Raw genomic sequence first — 17,510 nt, forward strand, 5'->3', positions numbered from 1 at the left:
CTGTCGATATATATGATCCTATTACTGTTTTCTTAATTGTTTTGAGTTTTTTTTTTTGTAGGTCTTTTCCTTGTTTTTTTTCCTCCTTAGAGAAGTTTCTTTTCATTTTATATCCTGTGTTCCCTTCTGCCTTGTTCCTTTTGCATTTTATATTATGCTATTCCCTTTTGATTTCTGTTGAGAAATCAGCTGATAACCTTATGGGAATTCCCTTGTATGTCATTTGTCATTTTCCCCTTGTTTTTAATATTTTATCTTTGTATTTAATTTTTGTTAGTTTGATTACTGTGTGTCTTAGTGTGTTCCTCCTTGGGTTTATCCTGCCTGGGAGTCTCTGTGCTTCCTGGACTTGGTTGAATATTTCCTTTTCCACTTTAGGAAAATTTTCAGCTGTTCTATTTTTAGGGGTTTTCTTGGATGCTTCCTCTCTCCTCCTTTTGGGACCCTTATAATGCGAATGTTGGTGTGTTTAATGTTGTCCCAGAGGTCTCTTTGGCTGTCTTCATTTTTTTTTTTTTCATGTTCTTTTTTCTATATTCTGTTTTGTGGCAGTGAGAGCCACCATTCTGTCTTCGAGACCAATTACCTCTTCTTCTGCCTGTTATTCTGCTATTGGTTCCTTCTGCTGTATTGTTCATGTCTGTTTGTTCTTTAGTTATACTTGGTCTTTGGTAAACATTTCTTGTATCTTCTCCATTTTTTCCAAGATCCTGGATCATTTTCACTATCATTATTCTGAATTCTTTTTCTGGAAGGTGCCTGTTTCCCCCCTTTTTAGTTGTCTTTCTGTGATTTTATCTTGTCCCTTCATCTGGGACATAATTGTCTGCATTTTCATTTCAATTAGCTTTCTGTTATGTGGTTTTTCTTCTGGTGGCTGCAGGATTGCAGTTTTTCTTGCTTCTTCTGTTTGCCCTCTGGTGGATGAGGCTGAGAGACTTGTGTAAGCTTCTTGATGGGAAGGACTAGTGGTGGGAAAAATTGGATCTTGCCCTGGTGGGCAGGGTTGTGCTTAGTAAAACTAATCTGGGGACTTCCCTGCTGGTCCAGTGGTTAACCCTTCGCCTTCCAATGCAGAAGGTGCAGGTTTGATCCCCGGTTGGGGAGCTAAAATCCCATATGCCCTTTGGCCAAGAAAATAGATCATAAAAAGCAGAAGCAATGTTGAACAAATTCAATGAATACTTAAATTAAGAAAAAAAAAAGTAATCCTGTTGTCTGCTTATGGGTAGGGTATTGCACTCCCTCTTTGTTAGTTGTTTGGCCTGAGGCAACCCAGCCCAGGGGTCTACAGGATCTATGGTAGGATTAATGACGACCTCAAAGAAGGCTCACCAAGGGGCGCCTCCCAGGACTGCTATTGCCAGTGCCTGTGGCAAGCCACTGTTGACCCACACCTCCATAGGAGACCCTCCAACACTACCAAGTAGGTCTGGTTCAGTCTCCTGTGGGAGGGGGGTCCCTGCTTCTTTCCCCTGGGTCCTGGTGTGTTCAAGATTTTGTTTATGGTGCCCACGTGGGTGTCTCTGTTTCCCACAGTCCTGTGGAAGTCCTGTAATCAAATCCCACTGGCCTTCACAGTCAGATTCTAGGGGGATTTCTAGTCCCTTTGCTGGATCCCCTGGCTGGGAAGCTTGATGTGGGGCTCAGAACCTTCACAACAGTGGGAGAAGGCCTTTGGTATTACTGTTCTCCAGTTTGTGGGTTGCCCGCCTGGTGGGTATGGGATTTGATTTTAGAATGATCGCATTCCTTTTGCTGTCTTGTTGCAGCTTCTCCTTTGCCTTTGGATATGAGGTATCTTTTTGTGGTGGGTTCCAGCATCCTCCTGTCAATGACTGTTCAACAGCTACTTGTGATGTTGGTGCTCTCACAGGAGGAGATGAATACATGTTCTTACACTCAGCCATCTTGAACCCCTAGATAAGCTGTGTAGATGTCCTTTCATTGTTAGGTTCAAATAGTATTGAAATAGTAATTATCTTTCTATCAAAAGCTTTGATTAGGCTTCTGTGGGTGCTTTAGAATTCTGGTTTGCATGAAATTGGTTTAGTGGGCCATGATCAGTATTTTTAATAAAAATGAAATAGAATGGAAAAGGGAACAATAAAGTGTGTTACATGTAGTAAGACAAAATTGTTTCTTGAAAATTTTGTTTCTATGTGTGTGTGTGTGTGTGTGTGTATTCCCTATACTTGCGTACCAGGTTGCAATGTAAAATATATTTCTTGCAATGAGTTTGAGGTTAAAAAAAAAGTTTCAGAAATATCTTTGTAAAGTAAACAAGGCATTCTAGTAGAGAGTGTGATGCTGAAATTAGTAGTATTTATGGAAGGTTGAATTTTATGAGCTCTCCTGTTTACATGAAAAAAATCTGATCATTCTTAGATGATGATCACTCAGAGGCTGCCCACACCACCTTTATTCACATTGTTTAAAAGCTTTTTCTTATATTCAACTGATATTAATCCCATTTTTGAATAACATCCATGTATTGGTTTGAATAATAAGCCCTTCAGTCTCACTTATTCTAGACCAGGAATCAGCAAAGTATATCTTCCAGGCCAAATCCAGCTTGCCTCCTAATTTTGCAAATTAACGTAGAAACATATTGGAACATAGAAACATCCATTCATTTATGTATGTATATGGTTGCATTTTTGCTTCAGTGGCAGTGCATGTCGTAATCGTAATCTGCTCAGAAAATGATAGTCCAGGTATAGTGTATAGTTTTGGGCAAAATTTTCAAAGGTGTGTTCCTAAAAAACTGATTTCCTGAGATGATCCTCAGTGAAAGGATGCTACGTAAAATAAGTTGGAAAACACTGTGTGATATATCCTTAGGCATTTATAGTGCTATAGAATATTAAATGCTTCAGAAATCCCCAGTAAACGAACCTTTTTAGTATTATTTCCCATACATATTATGTGTGTGTGTGTGTGTGTGTGTCTATGTTTGTGTGTATACAGAGTGCAGAGTATCTATTAACTAAAATTTGTTGGCATTCTGAGGGACATGATAGAAAATGCTGGGTTAAGGAAGTATCTTAAACATAAGGAGAGGCAGTTATTGGAAGTATAGGAAGCCTCTATTAAAGAAAGCTTTAGAAGTTAATATTGCTCATGTTTTGATAATGTTTAAGAAGGTGGGGAAGTTACTATTCTATAAACTTAATTTTTATATCTACTGATTCTTCAAGAGTGGCTACCAAAATGAGTCGTGCCAATTCATTTTAATTATGAATTCTACGTAAATTTAAAGCTTGTTTACCTGATCTTTTTTACTATCTGATGGATAAATTAATTTAGAAAAGAGGGCATATGGAAGTGTTAGGAACTATCAAGAATTAATGATCCAAGAAATTAAGATAAGATAAAGTGTTTTCTAAAATTAGATTATAAGTAGAAACATTTGACCTGAGTTCAGTTCAGTTCAGTTCAGTCGCTCAGTCCTGTCTGACTCTTTGCAACCCCATGGACTGCGGCATGCCAGGCGTCCCTGTCCATCATCAACTCCCAAATTTTACTCAAACTCCCCGAGGTAAGAAGTTCAATTTATGCTCGAGTAAGGTTCTTTGTAGGTTATTTTTTTCTATTACAGTTTTTCTTTCCGTTTCAAATGAAAGTGTGATCTTTATTTGTGTTATATTAGTTTGTACTATTTCAAACTGAACATAATTTTTAGTAATTTTTTTTATTGTTCAAAAAGTCATATAGATAGATGTTCAGTAGAAAAGTTAATACAGTTTAATCCCAGGAGAATACAACTGAACCAAAATGTGGTGAAGTATGGAAACGATCTGAATACCTACTCTAAATCTTGTCATTTAAAATCTTCATCTTAATCAAACTATTGTCTAGGTATTTATTATAAGTTTAAATTGTCTTCTCTCCACAGAATCAAGTGACGGATACTAATAGAAAACTACAACATGAGGGAAAGGAAGTAAGACCAGTTTACCTTTTGAAAAAATCTTTTCTGTTTCCTGTCATTCTCTTTGATGACTGTGTTCCTGATTTAGTGGCTTGTGAGACCATAAGCTGCATGTTGGAGGAACTTGGACATTATCATTGCTTTTCATAATGTTTGTTTGAAGTAAATGAATATAACCACTAGAAAGCTTAATGAGAGTATGTAGCCTTCCTTAGTTGTATTTTTTAAATCACTTGAGTAGTCATAATATGGCCAGTGCTGTTTCCTCTGGAATCTTCTTTTTCCAATGTTTATGTACTTCAGATATTTGCTCATATGTTACCTCCTAATGAGGCCTTTATTAACCAATTTATTTAGAATTGCAGTCTCACTTTCTCACCTTTTGTTTTCTTTTTGCCTTTCCTGCTTAATTTTTCTCCATTGCACCTATCATGCTCTGATACTATGTTGTTTTCCTTATATGTTTGTTTTTTTGGTCTCCTTCCAGTAGAAATTAAGCTCCATGAGGTCAGGATTTTTTTTTTTTTTAATACACTGCCATATCCCCTCTACCTGCCTAAACAATGACTGGCACAACATGAATGTGCCATAAGTATTTGTTAAAAAAGTGAATCATTGATTCTATTAATTGGTATATTCACCATTTAAATCATAGTTTATAAGATCATTTGATGCCCATTTTCTCACTTAATCCTCATGGCCGACCTGTGACAAAATTAGGACTAGTATTTTATTGACTAGGAAAATAAAGCAAAAGTTTGCATAGTAATTGGTATGGCTGAGACTAAAACCCAAGTCTTCTGACTTATAGTCTATTACTGTTCTCTGTATCATGTACCTTCCTTATTGCCTAATGCTTATTTAATATTTAATAATCTTTAAGATTAACCTTTGATTATCTTACCAATAACTTAATCATGACCACTTCTCTCTCTCTCTCTTTTTTTTTTTGGCATAGTATCTAAGTACCTAACATTTTAAGGTATGGATATGGGATGAATTCTATAAGAGGCCATGTAGCTTATTGCTTTTTAAAAGTTTGTCTCACATATTTTAAGTTTTTGCAAAGAGCACAGTTTCTTTTCTTTTTATTGTCTATGACTTCAGATGGAAGACTTTAAAACTCTATGAGAAGATAAGTACTTGAGTTACTCTTCACTAAAGTGGAACTCTTGGAAAAGCCACAACTTCTAAGTGTGTGGTTTATTCTCTATTGAAATAGAAATTTAGTTAAAGATTATTTTCAAGATTCATTCGAAGCTGTATAAGAAGGACTGTTTTCCTCTAGGCATCTAGCACTGATGAAAGAAATATAGGATCTTCTTATATTGATGAAATCATAAATCATGAAAAGTCTGAATAGGGTTTGGAGCAAATCTGCAAGTTTTTTCTTTTTTCCTGGATAGCCCCTGAATTTTAAGATTTCATTTCACCTAGCCTTTCCTGGTGTAGTATGTATGCATCTTGGGGAGAAAGGGGGAAACCATGCAGGGATGTTTTACTGGTTGAGAAAGGCAGTTCCTTAGTTCACTTGGCAGGTCTTACTCTGAAACTGTCTGGGATGTTCTGATGAATTGAACATAGGATGGAAAAATGTGACTGAAAACTTTTTATTTACAGCTGTTGGCATAATTCAGTTTTTTTCCCTCTTGCCAAGCTGGTGATAGCAATGGAAGAGCTGAAGCAGTGTCGACTACAACAGAGAAATATTTCTGCCACTGTGGATAAATTAATGCTGTGTCTTCCAGGTGAGAAACTGGATATAGAGTTGAATTCTTGATGCAGTTTCTTTAGCTTTAATTAGTCTTTCACCTTCTCTAAATTATGCTAATGTGCTCTTTTTCCCTTCTCTTTAAAGTTCTGGAGATGTACAGTAAACTGCGGGACCAGATGAAAACTAAAAGGTAAATTTTTTTTTATTGAATACTTTGTGTTATCTAAAATTTGTTATTTAGAATTTTTTTTAAAAAGTCCATATTTAGCATAACCTTTCAAAAATTATTAAGTCCATGAGACATCTTCTCTTGCCTTTTGTATATCTATTGATTCATCCTGAGAGTTGTTATTATTTACATATACTAGTGGAGAAGGCAATGGCAACCCACTGCAGTACTCTTGACTGGAAAATCCCATGGATGGAGGAGCCTTGTAGGCTGCAGTCCATAGGGTCGCTAGGAGTCAGAAATGACTGAGCGACTTCATTTTCACTTTTCACTTTTATGCATTGGAGAAGGCAATGGCAACCCACTCCAGTACTCTTGCCTGGAGAATCCCAGGGATGGGGGAGCCTGGTGGGCTGCCATCTATGGGGTCGCACAGAGTCGGACACGACTGAAGCGACTTAGCAGGAGCAGCAGCAGCAGTGGTATGCTGATGTATTTTGTCATGTATTATGTTTAAGAAAAAATACTACACATAGTTTGATTTTTAGAAGACCAAGTTTTTATAGGGGAAAGGCATATAACTGTTTTAGTGATAGTTAATTTCAGAAATATGCTTTGGTTTAGAAAAAATAGTTACTAGTTCTGAAGGTTCTCCTTTGAAACAGAACCAATAATGTGTATATTTGTGTGTGTGTGTGTGTGTGTGTGTAGAGAGAGAGAGAGAGAGAGAGAGAGAGATTGATTTTTTTTTTTTAGCAAATTGGTTCACATGATTATGGAGGCTGGCAACTCCAAAACCTGCATAGTAGATTAGTAGGCTAGTTAGTGTCAGGGAAGAGTGAATACTATTGCCTGAGTCTGAAGATAGTCTGCTGGCCAAATTCTATCTTCCTTGGGGAGTTTAGTCTTTTTTCTATCAAGGCATTTAACTGGTTTAATGAAGCCCGCTCACATTATGCAGATTATTCTTCTTTACTCGAAGTCTACTGATATAAGCACTGATAATCTTATGTCAAAAATACCTTCACAGAAATATCCAGAAAAATGTTTGATCAAATCTTTGGGTACTATGGCCTAACCAAGTTGACATGTAATATTAACCATCACAAGGGGCAAAGTCAAGGTTAAGCTCAGAGGATTGCTTTCCAATGTGTTATTTTAATCTGGTTTTATTCCAGAGGAAACTTTAGAGTGACTCTTTGGTTCTTTTTCCCAAACTAGAGTAAGCATCCCCACTGTCTCTGCCCTGGTGCAGTATGATGGGGATATGTGAAGCTTTAAGATAAACAGGACACATCTTCCTGGAATGTTAATTTTACCTAGTTTTGAGGGAAAAAGTACAGAATTAAAATATATTAATACTGAAAGAAGATTAAAAATATGAATAAAATTATAAATCCTCAAGACTTTTAAAGTTAAAACATGAGGCATCAGTATTTTTTTAATTTCTTAGGGCTACTTTCCAGACTGTCTTTTCCCCAGGAGAACATATTCATATAAGTGAACACAGATTGAACAGTATGAGAAATTCTGTTCAGTGTGATAGAAAGTAGTATTATTTACCTGATAACCTTTTTATGAAGTTCTAGAATTATAGAGAATTACAGAGATTAAAAAAAAACCACAAAACTTCTGTATCAACTTCTCTGAATTAACAAATAGTAACAATTCTGGTTTTAATTCATACATATATATAAATATTTATGGCATATATAAACATATATGATCAGAGAGAGGTAAAGATGTACATTTTGAAAAATTCAGGTAGAACTCATCCCCTTCCTCAGTCCTATTCCTTTCCTTTCTCCTTTGAGGAAACCAGTATCATAAATCTGGTATTTCCTTCTAGTCCATGTTTTTAATGTCCAAAAATAATACATTGTATTTTTAAAAACATTTACATGAAAGGTTCTGGTCTTTGTTTTTTTGAGATTCATTCATTCAATAAAAATGAATTGAGTACCTACTGTGTTGCTAGGCATTGCTCTTAGTGCTGGGGATATAGCTCTGAAAAAAATAGACAATAATATCTGCAATCATGGGCTAACATACTAGTGGAGAGCTTTTTAAAACTTATGTGTAGAGATATAGTTCACTTATTTTAATTGCTTTATAGTAGTCCATTATATGAACAATCTGCATTTTTCCTCTTAATTCAGGTGATTGTCATAAGTGCTATTGACCAGTATTTCCAGCTCAGCCTTTTTCTGGTGCACAGAGTAGGATTATATTTTGGGGGCTCCCTTGAGCTGTATCAACACCACATACTGAGTTGCCCTCCTGTATGGTATCCTTCTTACTCTACTTGGGCCCTAATACCCAGTGTTATGCTTCTGTCCTGCCTCAATGCCCTTCCCATCCCTGTTTGGCCCTGACACAGCTGCCTTCCTATACAGACAGTCTTACCTCACTAGGTCCCTTGAATCCCATGCTGGTCCATCTTACCCCTTATCCACCAGCATATGAATGCTCTCGTTTATTTGGATCTTCTTTAACAGTTTTCTACTTTTCAGTGAACAAGTCTTATATATCTTTTGTCATATTTATCCCTAATTATTTGATATTTTTTGATGCCTATTTTCAATGGTATTACTTTTTAAATTTTAATTTTCAGTAACTTATTACTAGTATAGTGTTAAATTTGTGTGTTTATCTTTTATTTTGTAAATGATTAGTAAAATCCTTTACTAATTCTAGTAGCTTTTTTGTATATTACATTGGATTTTCTATGTAGCTGATTATCTCATCCGCAAATAAAGACAGGTATATTTCTTTCTTTCCAATTGGGATGCTTTCTTTTTTGGTTGGTTTTCTTGTCTTGTTGAACTAGTTAGAGTCTCTGAAAGTGAAGTGAAAGTCGCTCAGTCATGTCTGACTCTTTGTGACTCCATGGACTATACAGTCCATGGAATTCTCTAGGCCAGAATACTGGAGTGGGTAGCTATTGCTGTCTCCAGGGGATCTTCCCAGCCCAGGGATAGAACCCAGGTCTCCTGCATTGCAGGCAGATTCTTTACCATCTGAGCCACAAGGGAAGCTGGTTAGAGCTTCTGGTACAGTGTTAGATATAATGAGGCTAGGTATCTTTGTCCTATTCCTGATCTTAGGGGGAAAGCATTTAACCATTAAAATCACATGTTAGGTGTAATTTTTTGGTACATGTAATTTATAAGTTTGAAGAAGTTTGCTTCTATTTCTAGTTCTTGAAACTTTCTATTAGGAATGAATATTGGTTTTGTCAAATGCTTTTTCTGTGTAAGTGAGATGATCATCATGCATGCTAAGTTGCTTCAATTGTGTCTGACTCTTTGCAACACTATGAACTGTAGCCCACCAGGCTTCTTTGTCCATGAGGATTCTCCAGGCAAGAATACTGGAGTGGGTTGCCGTGCCCTCCTCCAGGGGATCTTCCTGACCCAAGGATAGAACCTGCATTGGCTCCTGCATTGCAGGCGGGTTCTTTACTACTAGTGCCAGGTGATCATATGTTTTTTAAAAAATGCTTTTAGTTTCTTAATATGATGATTCATATTGAATGTTAAATGTTAAAGTTGCATTCATGGAATAAATCCCACTTGGTCATGATATACTGTCCTTTTTAATATGCTGTGGTATTTGATTTGCTAAAATTTTGTTAAAGATTTTTGTATATGTGTTCATGAGAAATGTTTATCTGTGGTTTCCTTTTTGTGTTATATCTTTTTGGAATCAGATTCATGTTAGCCTTATGAATAACTTGGAAAGTTTTCTGTCTTTGATTTTCTGGAAGAATTTATAATAGTGTTAGTAATTATTTTCCTTAAACGTTAATACTTGGTAGAATCTACCATTGAAACCACTTAACCAGGAGATTTGCATGTTTTTGGTAAGAAAGTTCTTAACTACAGATTTAATTTTAAAAATAAATACATGGCTGTTTGCATTTTGTGTTTCTTGAGAAAATTTTGTTTATTTGTGTCTTTCAAGTAATTTGTCCATGTTATCCAAATCATTGAATTCATTAACAAAAATTGTTAATTGTATTACTCTATTATTTTAACATGTAGAATCTATAGTGATACTTTCTCTTTGATTACTTATGTTGATGATTTGTCTTTTCTGTCTCTGTTTCTGTCTGTCTCTCATTATTTTGGCTAGTTGTTTGTCAGTTTCATTAATTTTTTGAAAATAGCATCTTTAGGTTTTATTTTTTTTCCTTATTTTCTATTTTACTGATTTTTGGCATGAGGAGAAAGAGACAACAGAGGATGAGATGGTTGGATGGCATCACTGACTCAATGGACATAAGTTGGGGTAAACGCCGGGAGTTGGTGATGGACAGGGAAGTCTGGTGTGTTACAGTCCATGGGGTCACAAAGAGTCGGACACGACTGAGCGACTAAACTGAACTGAACTGACTATTTCCTTTCTCCTATTTAATTGGGGTCTGATTTGTTTTTTTTTTTTCGGTTGAAGTATAATTGATTTGCAATGTATTAGTTTTAAGTGCACAGCAAAATGATCCAGTCATACACACACACACACACACACACACACAGATGATCCAGTCATACACACACACACACACACACACACACGCCTAGCTTGCAAACATGTCCATGTGGTTGCAAAGAGTAGGACACGACTGGGCGACTAAACAGCAACTCTCTCTATATCTATCTATCTCATGTCTTCTTTATCCATTCATCTGTTGATGGACACTTGGGTTGCTTCTGTATCTTGGCTATTGTAAATAATTTGCTCTTTTTTTCTAGCTTTTTTAGGTGGAAGCCCAGGGCATTGATTTTGGTTCTGTTTTCTAATGTAGCTATTTAAAGCTGTACATTTCTCTTTAACAGTGCTTTAACTGAATCTTACATGTTTTATAATCTTGCAGGTTTTTTTTACACTTATTTAAAATATTTTCTAATTTCTATTGTGATTTTTAAAATTTATTTCATAAACTATTTAGAAATTCATTGGTTAATTTCTAAATACTAGGGGATTTTCCAGATGTATCAAAATTGATTTATATTTTAGTTCATTGTGTTCATAAATGTAAAATGTATGATTTCAATCTTTTATATTTTTTGAGACTTGTTTTATGGCCCAATTTTATGGTCTGTTTTAGTGAAAATTACATATACACTTTAAAACAATATATATTGTTATTGAGAAGAGCATCTTTAACTATCATTTAGACATACTGGTTGATAGCATTGTGCAGCTTTTCTACATCCTAATGATTTTGTATTTGTTATTTGCTGACAGGGGAGTGTTGAAATTGCCTATTTTGATTGGACTTACATATGTATTCTTTTTATTCTTTCAATTTTTGCAATGTATATTTTGAAACTCTTATTGGTTGCATACACATTAAGCATTGTTTTATCTTCTCTGTGAAAGGACCCATTTATTATTATGGAAAGTTCTTCATCCCTGGTAATATTTTTTCTGAAATATATGTTGTTTGGTATTAATATAGCCAGCCACTGCTGCTATCTTTTTGCTTAATTTTTACATTGCCTATTTTTAATATACATTTTTCTAAAATATTTTTAACAGCCTCATTGAGATATAGTTCATATACTTTTCACTTCATTTATTTAAAACATACAGTTCAGTGGCTTTTAGTGTATTCAGAGTTGTGTGACCATCATCACAGTCAGTTGTAGAATGTTTTTATTCTTCACAAAAGAAACTCTGAGTACCTTGGCCATCAGTATTCAATTTTTTCCTGTCCCTTGCCTCTCTTGCCAGCTACTGGGAATCACTGACATGTTTTCTGTTTCTTCATATTTAGTTATTCTGGACATTTCATATAAATGGAATCATATAATATATGATTTTTTGTGATTGGCTTCTTTCATTTAACATAATATTTCCCAGGTTAATCCATGTTGTACCATATATCAGTACTTCATTTCTTTTTATTGCTGAATATTCAATTGCATGGATGTACCACACTTTATTTATCAGTTCATTAGTGGATGAGCATTTGGGTTGTTTAAGTTTTAGGGTTTTACAAATAATGCTTCTATGCATTTTTGTTTATAATTTGTAGTTTGGAAATATATTTTCATTTCATTTCTCTTGGCTTTCTTGGAATGAAATTTTGCTAGATCATGGTAATTCAGTTTAACTATTCAACGGACTGCCAGATTGTTTTCCAAAGCAGCTGTGCCATTTTACCTTACCCCCAGCAGCATATGAGGATTTGATTTTCTATACATCCTAACCAGGACTTAGAGTTGTCTTTTGATTATGGCCATCTTGGTGGGTGTGAAATGGTATCATATTGTTCACCTTCATTTTTGAAATCTATTTTTGATGGACATATAATTCTAAGTTTATAGATTTGTTTGTTCTTGAGATGTCTTTTTTTTTTTTTTTTTTTTGTCTTCTGGCTTTTATAATCTCTGAGGAAGAAGTATATGAACAGCTTTTTTTGATCACTCTCCTTATTTTGTCTTTTCTCCAGCTATTTCAAAACTTTTTTCTGTAAAATTTGTTTTCAGCAATTTGATTTTGATGTGCTTTTGTGTAAATATGTATGTATGTATTCATGTATGTGTGTATTTGTCCTGCTTGTGGTTTGTTTAGTTTCTTGGTTTTTATGAGTTTATAATTTTCATAAAATCTGAAAGATGTTCAGATACTATTTTTCCAATTTTTTTTTTGGTCCCTTTTCCATCCTCATTCTGAGATTTCAGTTTTATCTATGTTGGACAACTTCACAAAATCCCGTAGGTGATTTGAGGATCTTTTTTTCCAGTCTTTTTTCTCTGTACTTTATATGGGATAGGTTTTATTGCTGTGTTCTTTTTCATTGTCAAATCTTTCAATTTCATCAAGTGGCATTTTCACTTCAGATGATATATTTTTCATCTTTAGGAGTTCTATTTGTTTTTTTATGTTTAATTTCATTTATTATTTTTCATCTTTTAAAAATACAAGTTACAGTGCTCTAATTTCTCTGTTTATGTACTTCTTTACTAGTTCTGTCATTTTTGGTATTTTGGATTTCTCTGAAGATTGTTTTTGCTAATTATAGGTCATTTTTTGGTTCTTTTCATGTCTTGTAAGTTTTGATTAGATAATGGCCATTATATTATGTTGCTGAGTGTTTGAATTTTGGGGGACTTTTCTTTCTTTCAGGATATTGGTCTTTGTTTTGGCAAATAGTTCGGTTGTTTGCAGATCCATTTGAATCCCAGTCTCATCAGACCCCATTTTTCAGCTTGGCTAACTTTTCCTCTTGGGGCTTCCCTGGTGGCTCGGAACCCGTCTACAATGTGGGAGACCTGGGTTTGATCCCTGGTTGGGAAGATCCTCTAGAGAAGGGAAAGTATTCAGGCCTGGAGAATTCCATGGACTGTATAGTCCATGGGATCGCAAAGAGTTGGACACGACTGAGAGACTAAGCACAACTTTTCCTTTATTCCAGGGTCGCTTGGAGTAGAATTCATCTCCTTTGAAAAGCTCTGAAATCCCCAAGGCCTCTGCACTTGGGCTGTTCAGAGTTCAAATGTTTTCTCTGTCTTGTCTGAGCTCCTTGAAGTATTTGTCTTACATCTCCCTTCTGTCTGTGTCTCCTTCCTTGTTCTTCCAGTCTTTCATTCCCTTCCTTTTTTCCCCCTTCCCTCCCTTCTTTATTCCTGTTCATGCAGAATTTTACTTTTCCTATGCCTGGCCTAGTACTCAGCAGAGACTCAAGGGAACTCTTGTATAAATTTCTGCACTTTTTTCTGCATTGCTTCCCTTTTTTGAGGAAATTCTGCACAACCTTAAGGTGTATCATTATTCCTGAACTGCATCTCTGATGCTAACTCTGCTAAGTTGTTTGGCTCTGTTTGGGTTTTCTCTGACTGTGTCCATAATCTAGAAATCACATTCAGGTAACTATTAAATTCACCTTTCTTGTTTTCCTTTTTTCAGAGACCACAGTTCTGTATTATGATGTTCACTGTCTGAAAGCAGTTGTTTTATGAATTTTAGCTAGTTCCCAGGTAGTGTTAGTGGTGAAGAACCCGCCTGCCAATGCAGGAGGCATAAGAGGCATGAGTTCAATTCCTGGATTGGAAAGAGCCCCTGAAGAAGGGCATGGCAGTGCACTTCAGTGTTCTTGCCTAGAGAATCCCGTGGCGGAGAAGCCTGGAGGGCTACATTCCATAGGGTCGCATAGAGTTGGACATGACTGAAGTGACTTAGCACACACATAGTCAGTATTTTACTTCTTAAGAGTGGGAGTTCATTCTCTTCCTTGTTATTCCTTCATGACTGGAAGCTTAGTTACTTTTTTTTTAAAGCTATAAGTACTGATTATATTACTAGGTTTTGCGCTCCCTGAGGAAATTTATCTGACCATCTTTCTATCATTAGTTCATAGAAGGGATTAAGTATTTTTTATTAATGATCTTTAATTAAGAAAGACACCAGTGTTTTCTGTGGTGAAAACTTTTATTTCATATTCTATCACTCTGAATTAAAAAAAAATTCCGATGGGTAGTTGTAATCCACTTTAAAAGCTCACTGATTAGAAATTTAAAGCCTGTCATTGCTAGAGTGCCATGTGCTGTGCTTAGTCGCTCAGTCGTGTCTGACTCTTTGAGACCCCATGGACTGTGGCCCACCAGGCTCCTCTATCCATGGAGATTCTCCAGGCAAGAATACTGCAGTCGGTCTCCATGCCCTCCTCCAGGGGATCTTCCCAACCCAGGGATCGAACCCAGGTCTCCTGCATTGCAGATGGATTCTTTACTGTCTGAGCCACCGTGGAAGCCCAAGAATACTGGAATGGGTAGCCTATCCCTTCTCCAGGAGATCTTCCCAACTCAGGAGTGGAACTGTGGTCTCCTGAAATGCAGGCAGATTCTTTACCACCTTAGCTACCCGGGAAGCCTGAAAGATTCCATGCTATGGCACAAAAGTACCAAAATGTATTTGCCTATGATAAACATTCCTCTTTTTAGAATAGCATTCAACCATGTCTAAGTTATTATGACCTTAAGTTATCCAATTTTTAGGATTATTTTGACTTCATTTCCTGCCTCATTTTTTAAACAGTTTTTTGCTTTTATTTCATTTATGTTCTTTCTGCTCACATCTCTACTAGGGAATCTGCATGAAGTGGGGAGAAGGGGAGAACTAGCACACATGCAAATAAAACTTAGGAACTGGCTTTTGATTCCATTTTAATAATGTTTAGAGGTTGTCAAAAGTAATGTCAAAGTTGTGTTCTAGATTTCCATGGCCCCTGGAAATAGAATTTTTTTCTTTTGTTGTCTGCTATAGAGGAGTTTACTTGGAGGATCATGGAAATTTGAATGAATCCTATTGATCTATTATTGATGAAATATGAATATGTTGGGGAAAGGACAATGGAGAAATAAAGTAACATTCTTTATTGCCAGAAATCACTGGATTTTATACTAATTAGCCTTGAAAAATGTGGCGTTATTTGACAGACCAGATGTTTCCAGCATACAGCCATGTGTCTCATCAGTGAATGTGCCTGTGTCCGCAGGCAGCTTTGTTAGATTTTCTCATTCTGTAAACAGTGTTCCAAAATATAACTAGACCCTAAAGTGTGTTTATCTTTTGGCTTAATTTCTGAGTTTATATCCATTCTAAAGTTTCTCTCTAGAGGAAATGCATTTTATTGCACATAGCTCTTCATACCTAATTGTAGTATAAACACCATTATGTTTACACTAAACCATGTACACTGTACTGTTTTTGAGACTGTAACATTTTGATAAAAGCAACCATTTCAGGTTAAACTATATTTGTAGTTTTATTTCTAAATTTAGGGGGAATTAATTTCTTCCCTTCATTTATTTGGATTAAAATTTTAATTTTTGGAGTACAGGAGGGGAAAACATAAACAAAGAAAACAAGTAAATCCAACCTCTAGACTTTAGTGTTTGTGGTATTAAATGCATTGGAGTAAGAAGAGTTTAAGTATCTAACATGAAATTCATTCTTAAAACCTAAAGTAGAACCAGAAGTCTTTCACTTAAAGGATCAGAACTGAGTTTTTCCTCACTTCAGTTCAGTTGCTCAGTCATGTCCAACTCTTTGCAACCCCATGGACTGCAGCACGCCAGCCTTCCCTGTCCATTACCAACTCCTGGAGCTTGCTCAAACTATGTCCATCGAGTCGGTGATGCCATCCAGCTGTCTCATCCTCTGTCATCCCCTTCTTCTCCTGTCTTCAGTCTTTCCCAGCATCAGGGTCTTTTCTAATGAGTCAGTTCTTCGCATCAGGTTGCCAAAGTATTGGAGAGCTTCAGCTTCAGCATCAGTCATTCCAATGAATATTCAGGACTGATTTCCTTTAGGATAGACTGGTTTGATCTCTTAGCGGTCCAAGGATTTTTCCTATACTAAGTATATTATGGGAAATGTGGAAATTAAAAGCATGAAGAAGAAATTTATTACCTTTAATGTTTCTATCTGAAGGAAAGAAAAAAGTCACAGTTAACATTTTTGTATGTATTTTCCTAGTCATTTTCTATGTACTTGTTTGTGTGTGGGCTTATATTTAGTATATGTAGCTATACATAGATATGTATTGATAATTTGCACATATATATGTATTTGTAATTTTGAAAAACATGATTATACTTGTTCTATTTTTTGAATTAACTTTCATTCAACAATATTGTGAACATTTTGCTATTTTATTTTTCTTTGGATGTGCATATATATTACATGGATATATCATAATCTGTTTAACCAATTCCTTGTTAATAGAATTCTAGTTTAGTATTTTATTTGCTAATATAAATAACTATAATTCTAGAGACTTAAACATATTTTTGTGCATCTAATTTTTGGGGGGGGAATACAACTGTTTAGAATATGTGTTTGGTAATATTTTTCATTGAAAACTTGTATCAGTAATATAAATTTGTTTACCAGCAGGCTGTGAATTATCATTTATTGAAACTTCTGATAATAATATCCATTACCTTTTAAGAAATATTTGGCAGTATGAATGACAATCATATTTTTGACTTTGATGTCTTCATATCAGTCCAGCTTCTTTTTTCATGTTTGCCTTTTGGGGTGTTCTTTTGACTTTTCCTTTGCTCATTGCTTTAAAAAAAACCCTCAAATTTGTATGTTGCAAATAATCTGTACGAGGTTGTTTCTTCTTTATTCTTATGCTCTTTTTATATATACTTATTTTGTTTTTCCTTAGTCAACTGTATCAATCTTAGTTTTGTTTGTTCTCTTATGCTAATGGAAGCTTTCCTACCTAACAGGTACAGTTTGTCCCTATAATTATTATAAAATCTCCTTCTGTGTTTCCAGCAATATTTATTGTATATTAATATAGCCATTTGAGCACTTTTATGGTTACATTTTGGGTATAAATTATTGTAGCTTTTACTTTAACTTGTTTGTATCTGTGACTCTAAAGTGGGTTTCTTGTAGGCAGCATATAGTTGGATCATGCTTTTTAAATACTGTCTGACAGTGTCTGCCTTTTGATTAGTGAGCTTATTAGTCCATTTGCATTTAGTATAATTATTAATATGGTTGGGTTTTACTCTCTATTTTCATGTCTTTTTTGTTCTTATATATCTTTTACTCCTTTGTTGTATTAAATATTTGGTAGTATATTATTTTAATTCTTCCATAAATTTTTGTGAAAAATTTATTTATTGTTTATTTATTTAGACTGTGATGGGTCTTCGTTGCTG

At 35.2% G+C, this 17,510-nt stretch overlaps 1 protein-coding gene across 1 annotated transcript in view; it reads left to right on the plus strand.

The window, feature by feature from the left end:
* Positions 1–17,510, plus strand: part of EXOC6B (exocyst complex component 6B) — a 675,781-nt gene that overhangs the window by 103,857 nt on the left and 554,414 nt on the right. Inside the window, 3 exon segments of the mRNA XM_070476359.1 lie at positions 3,899–3,946; positions 5,592–5,682; positions 5,793–5,838. Coding sequence (XP_070332460.1) covers positions 3,899–3,946; positions 5,592–5,682; positions 5,793–5,838 — 185 coding nt within the window.

Source organism: Odocoileus virginianus, chromosome 2, assembly GCF_023699985.2.
Source record: "Odocoileus virginianus isolate 20LAN1187 ecotype Illinois chromosome 2, Ovbor_1.2, whole genome shotgun sequence".
Lineage (NCBI taxonomy): Eukaryota > Metazoa > Chordata > Mammalia > Artiodactyla > Cervidae > Odocoileus > Odocoileus virginianus.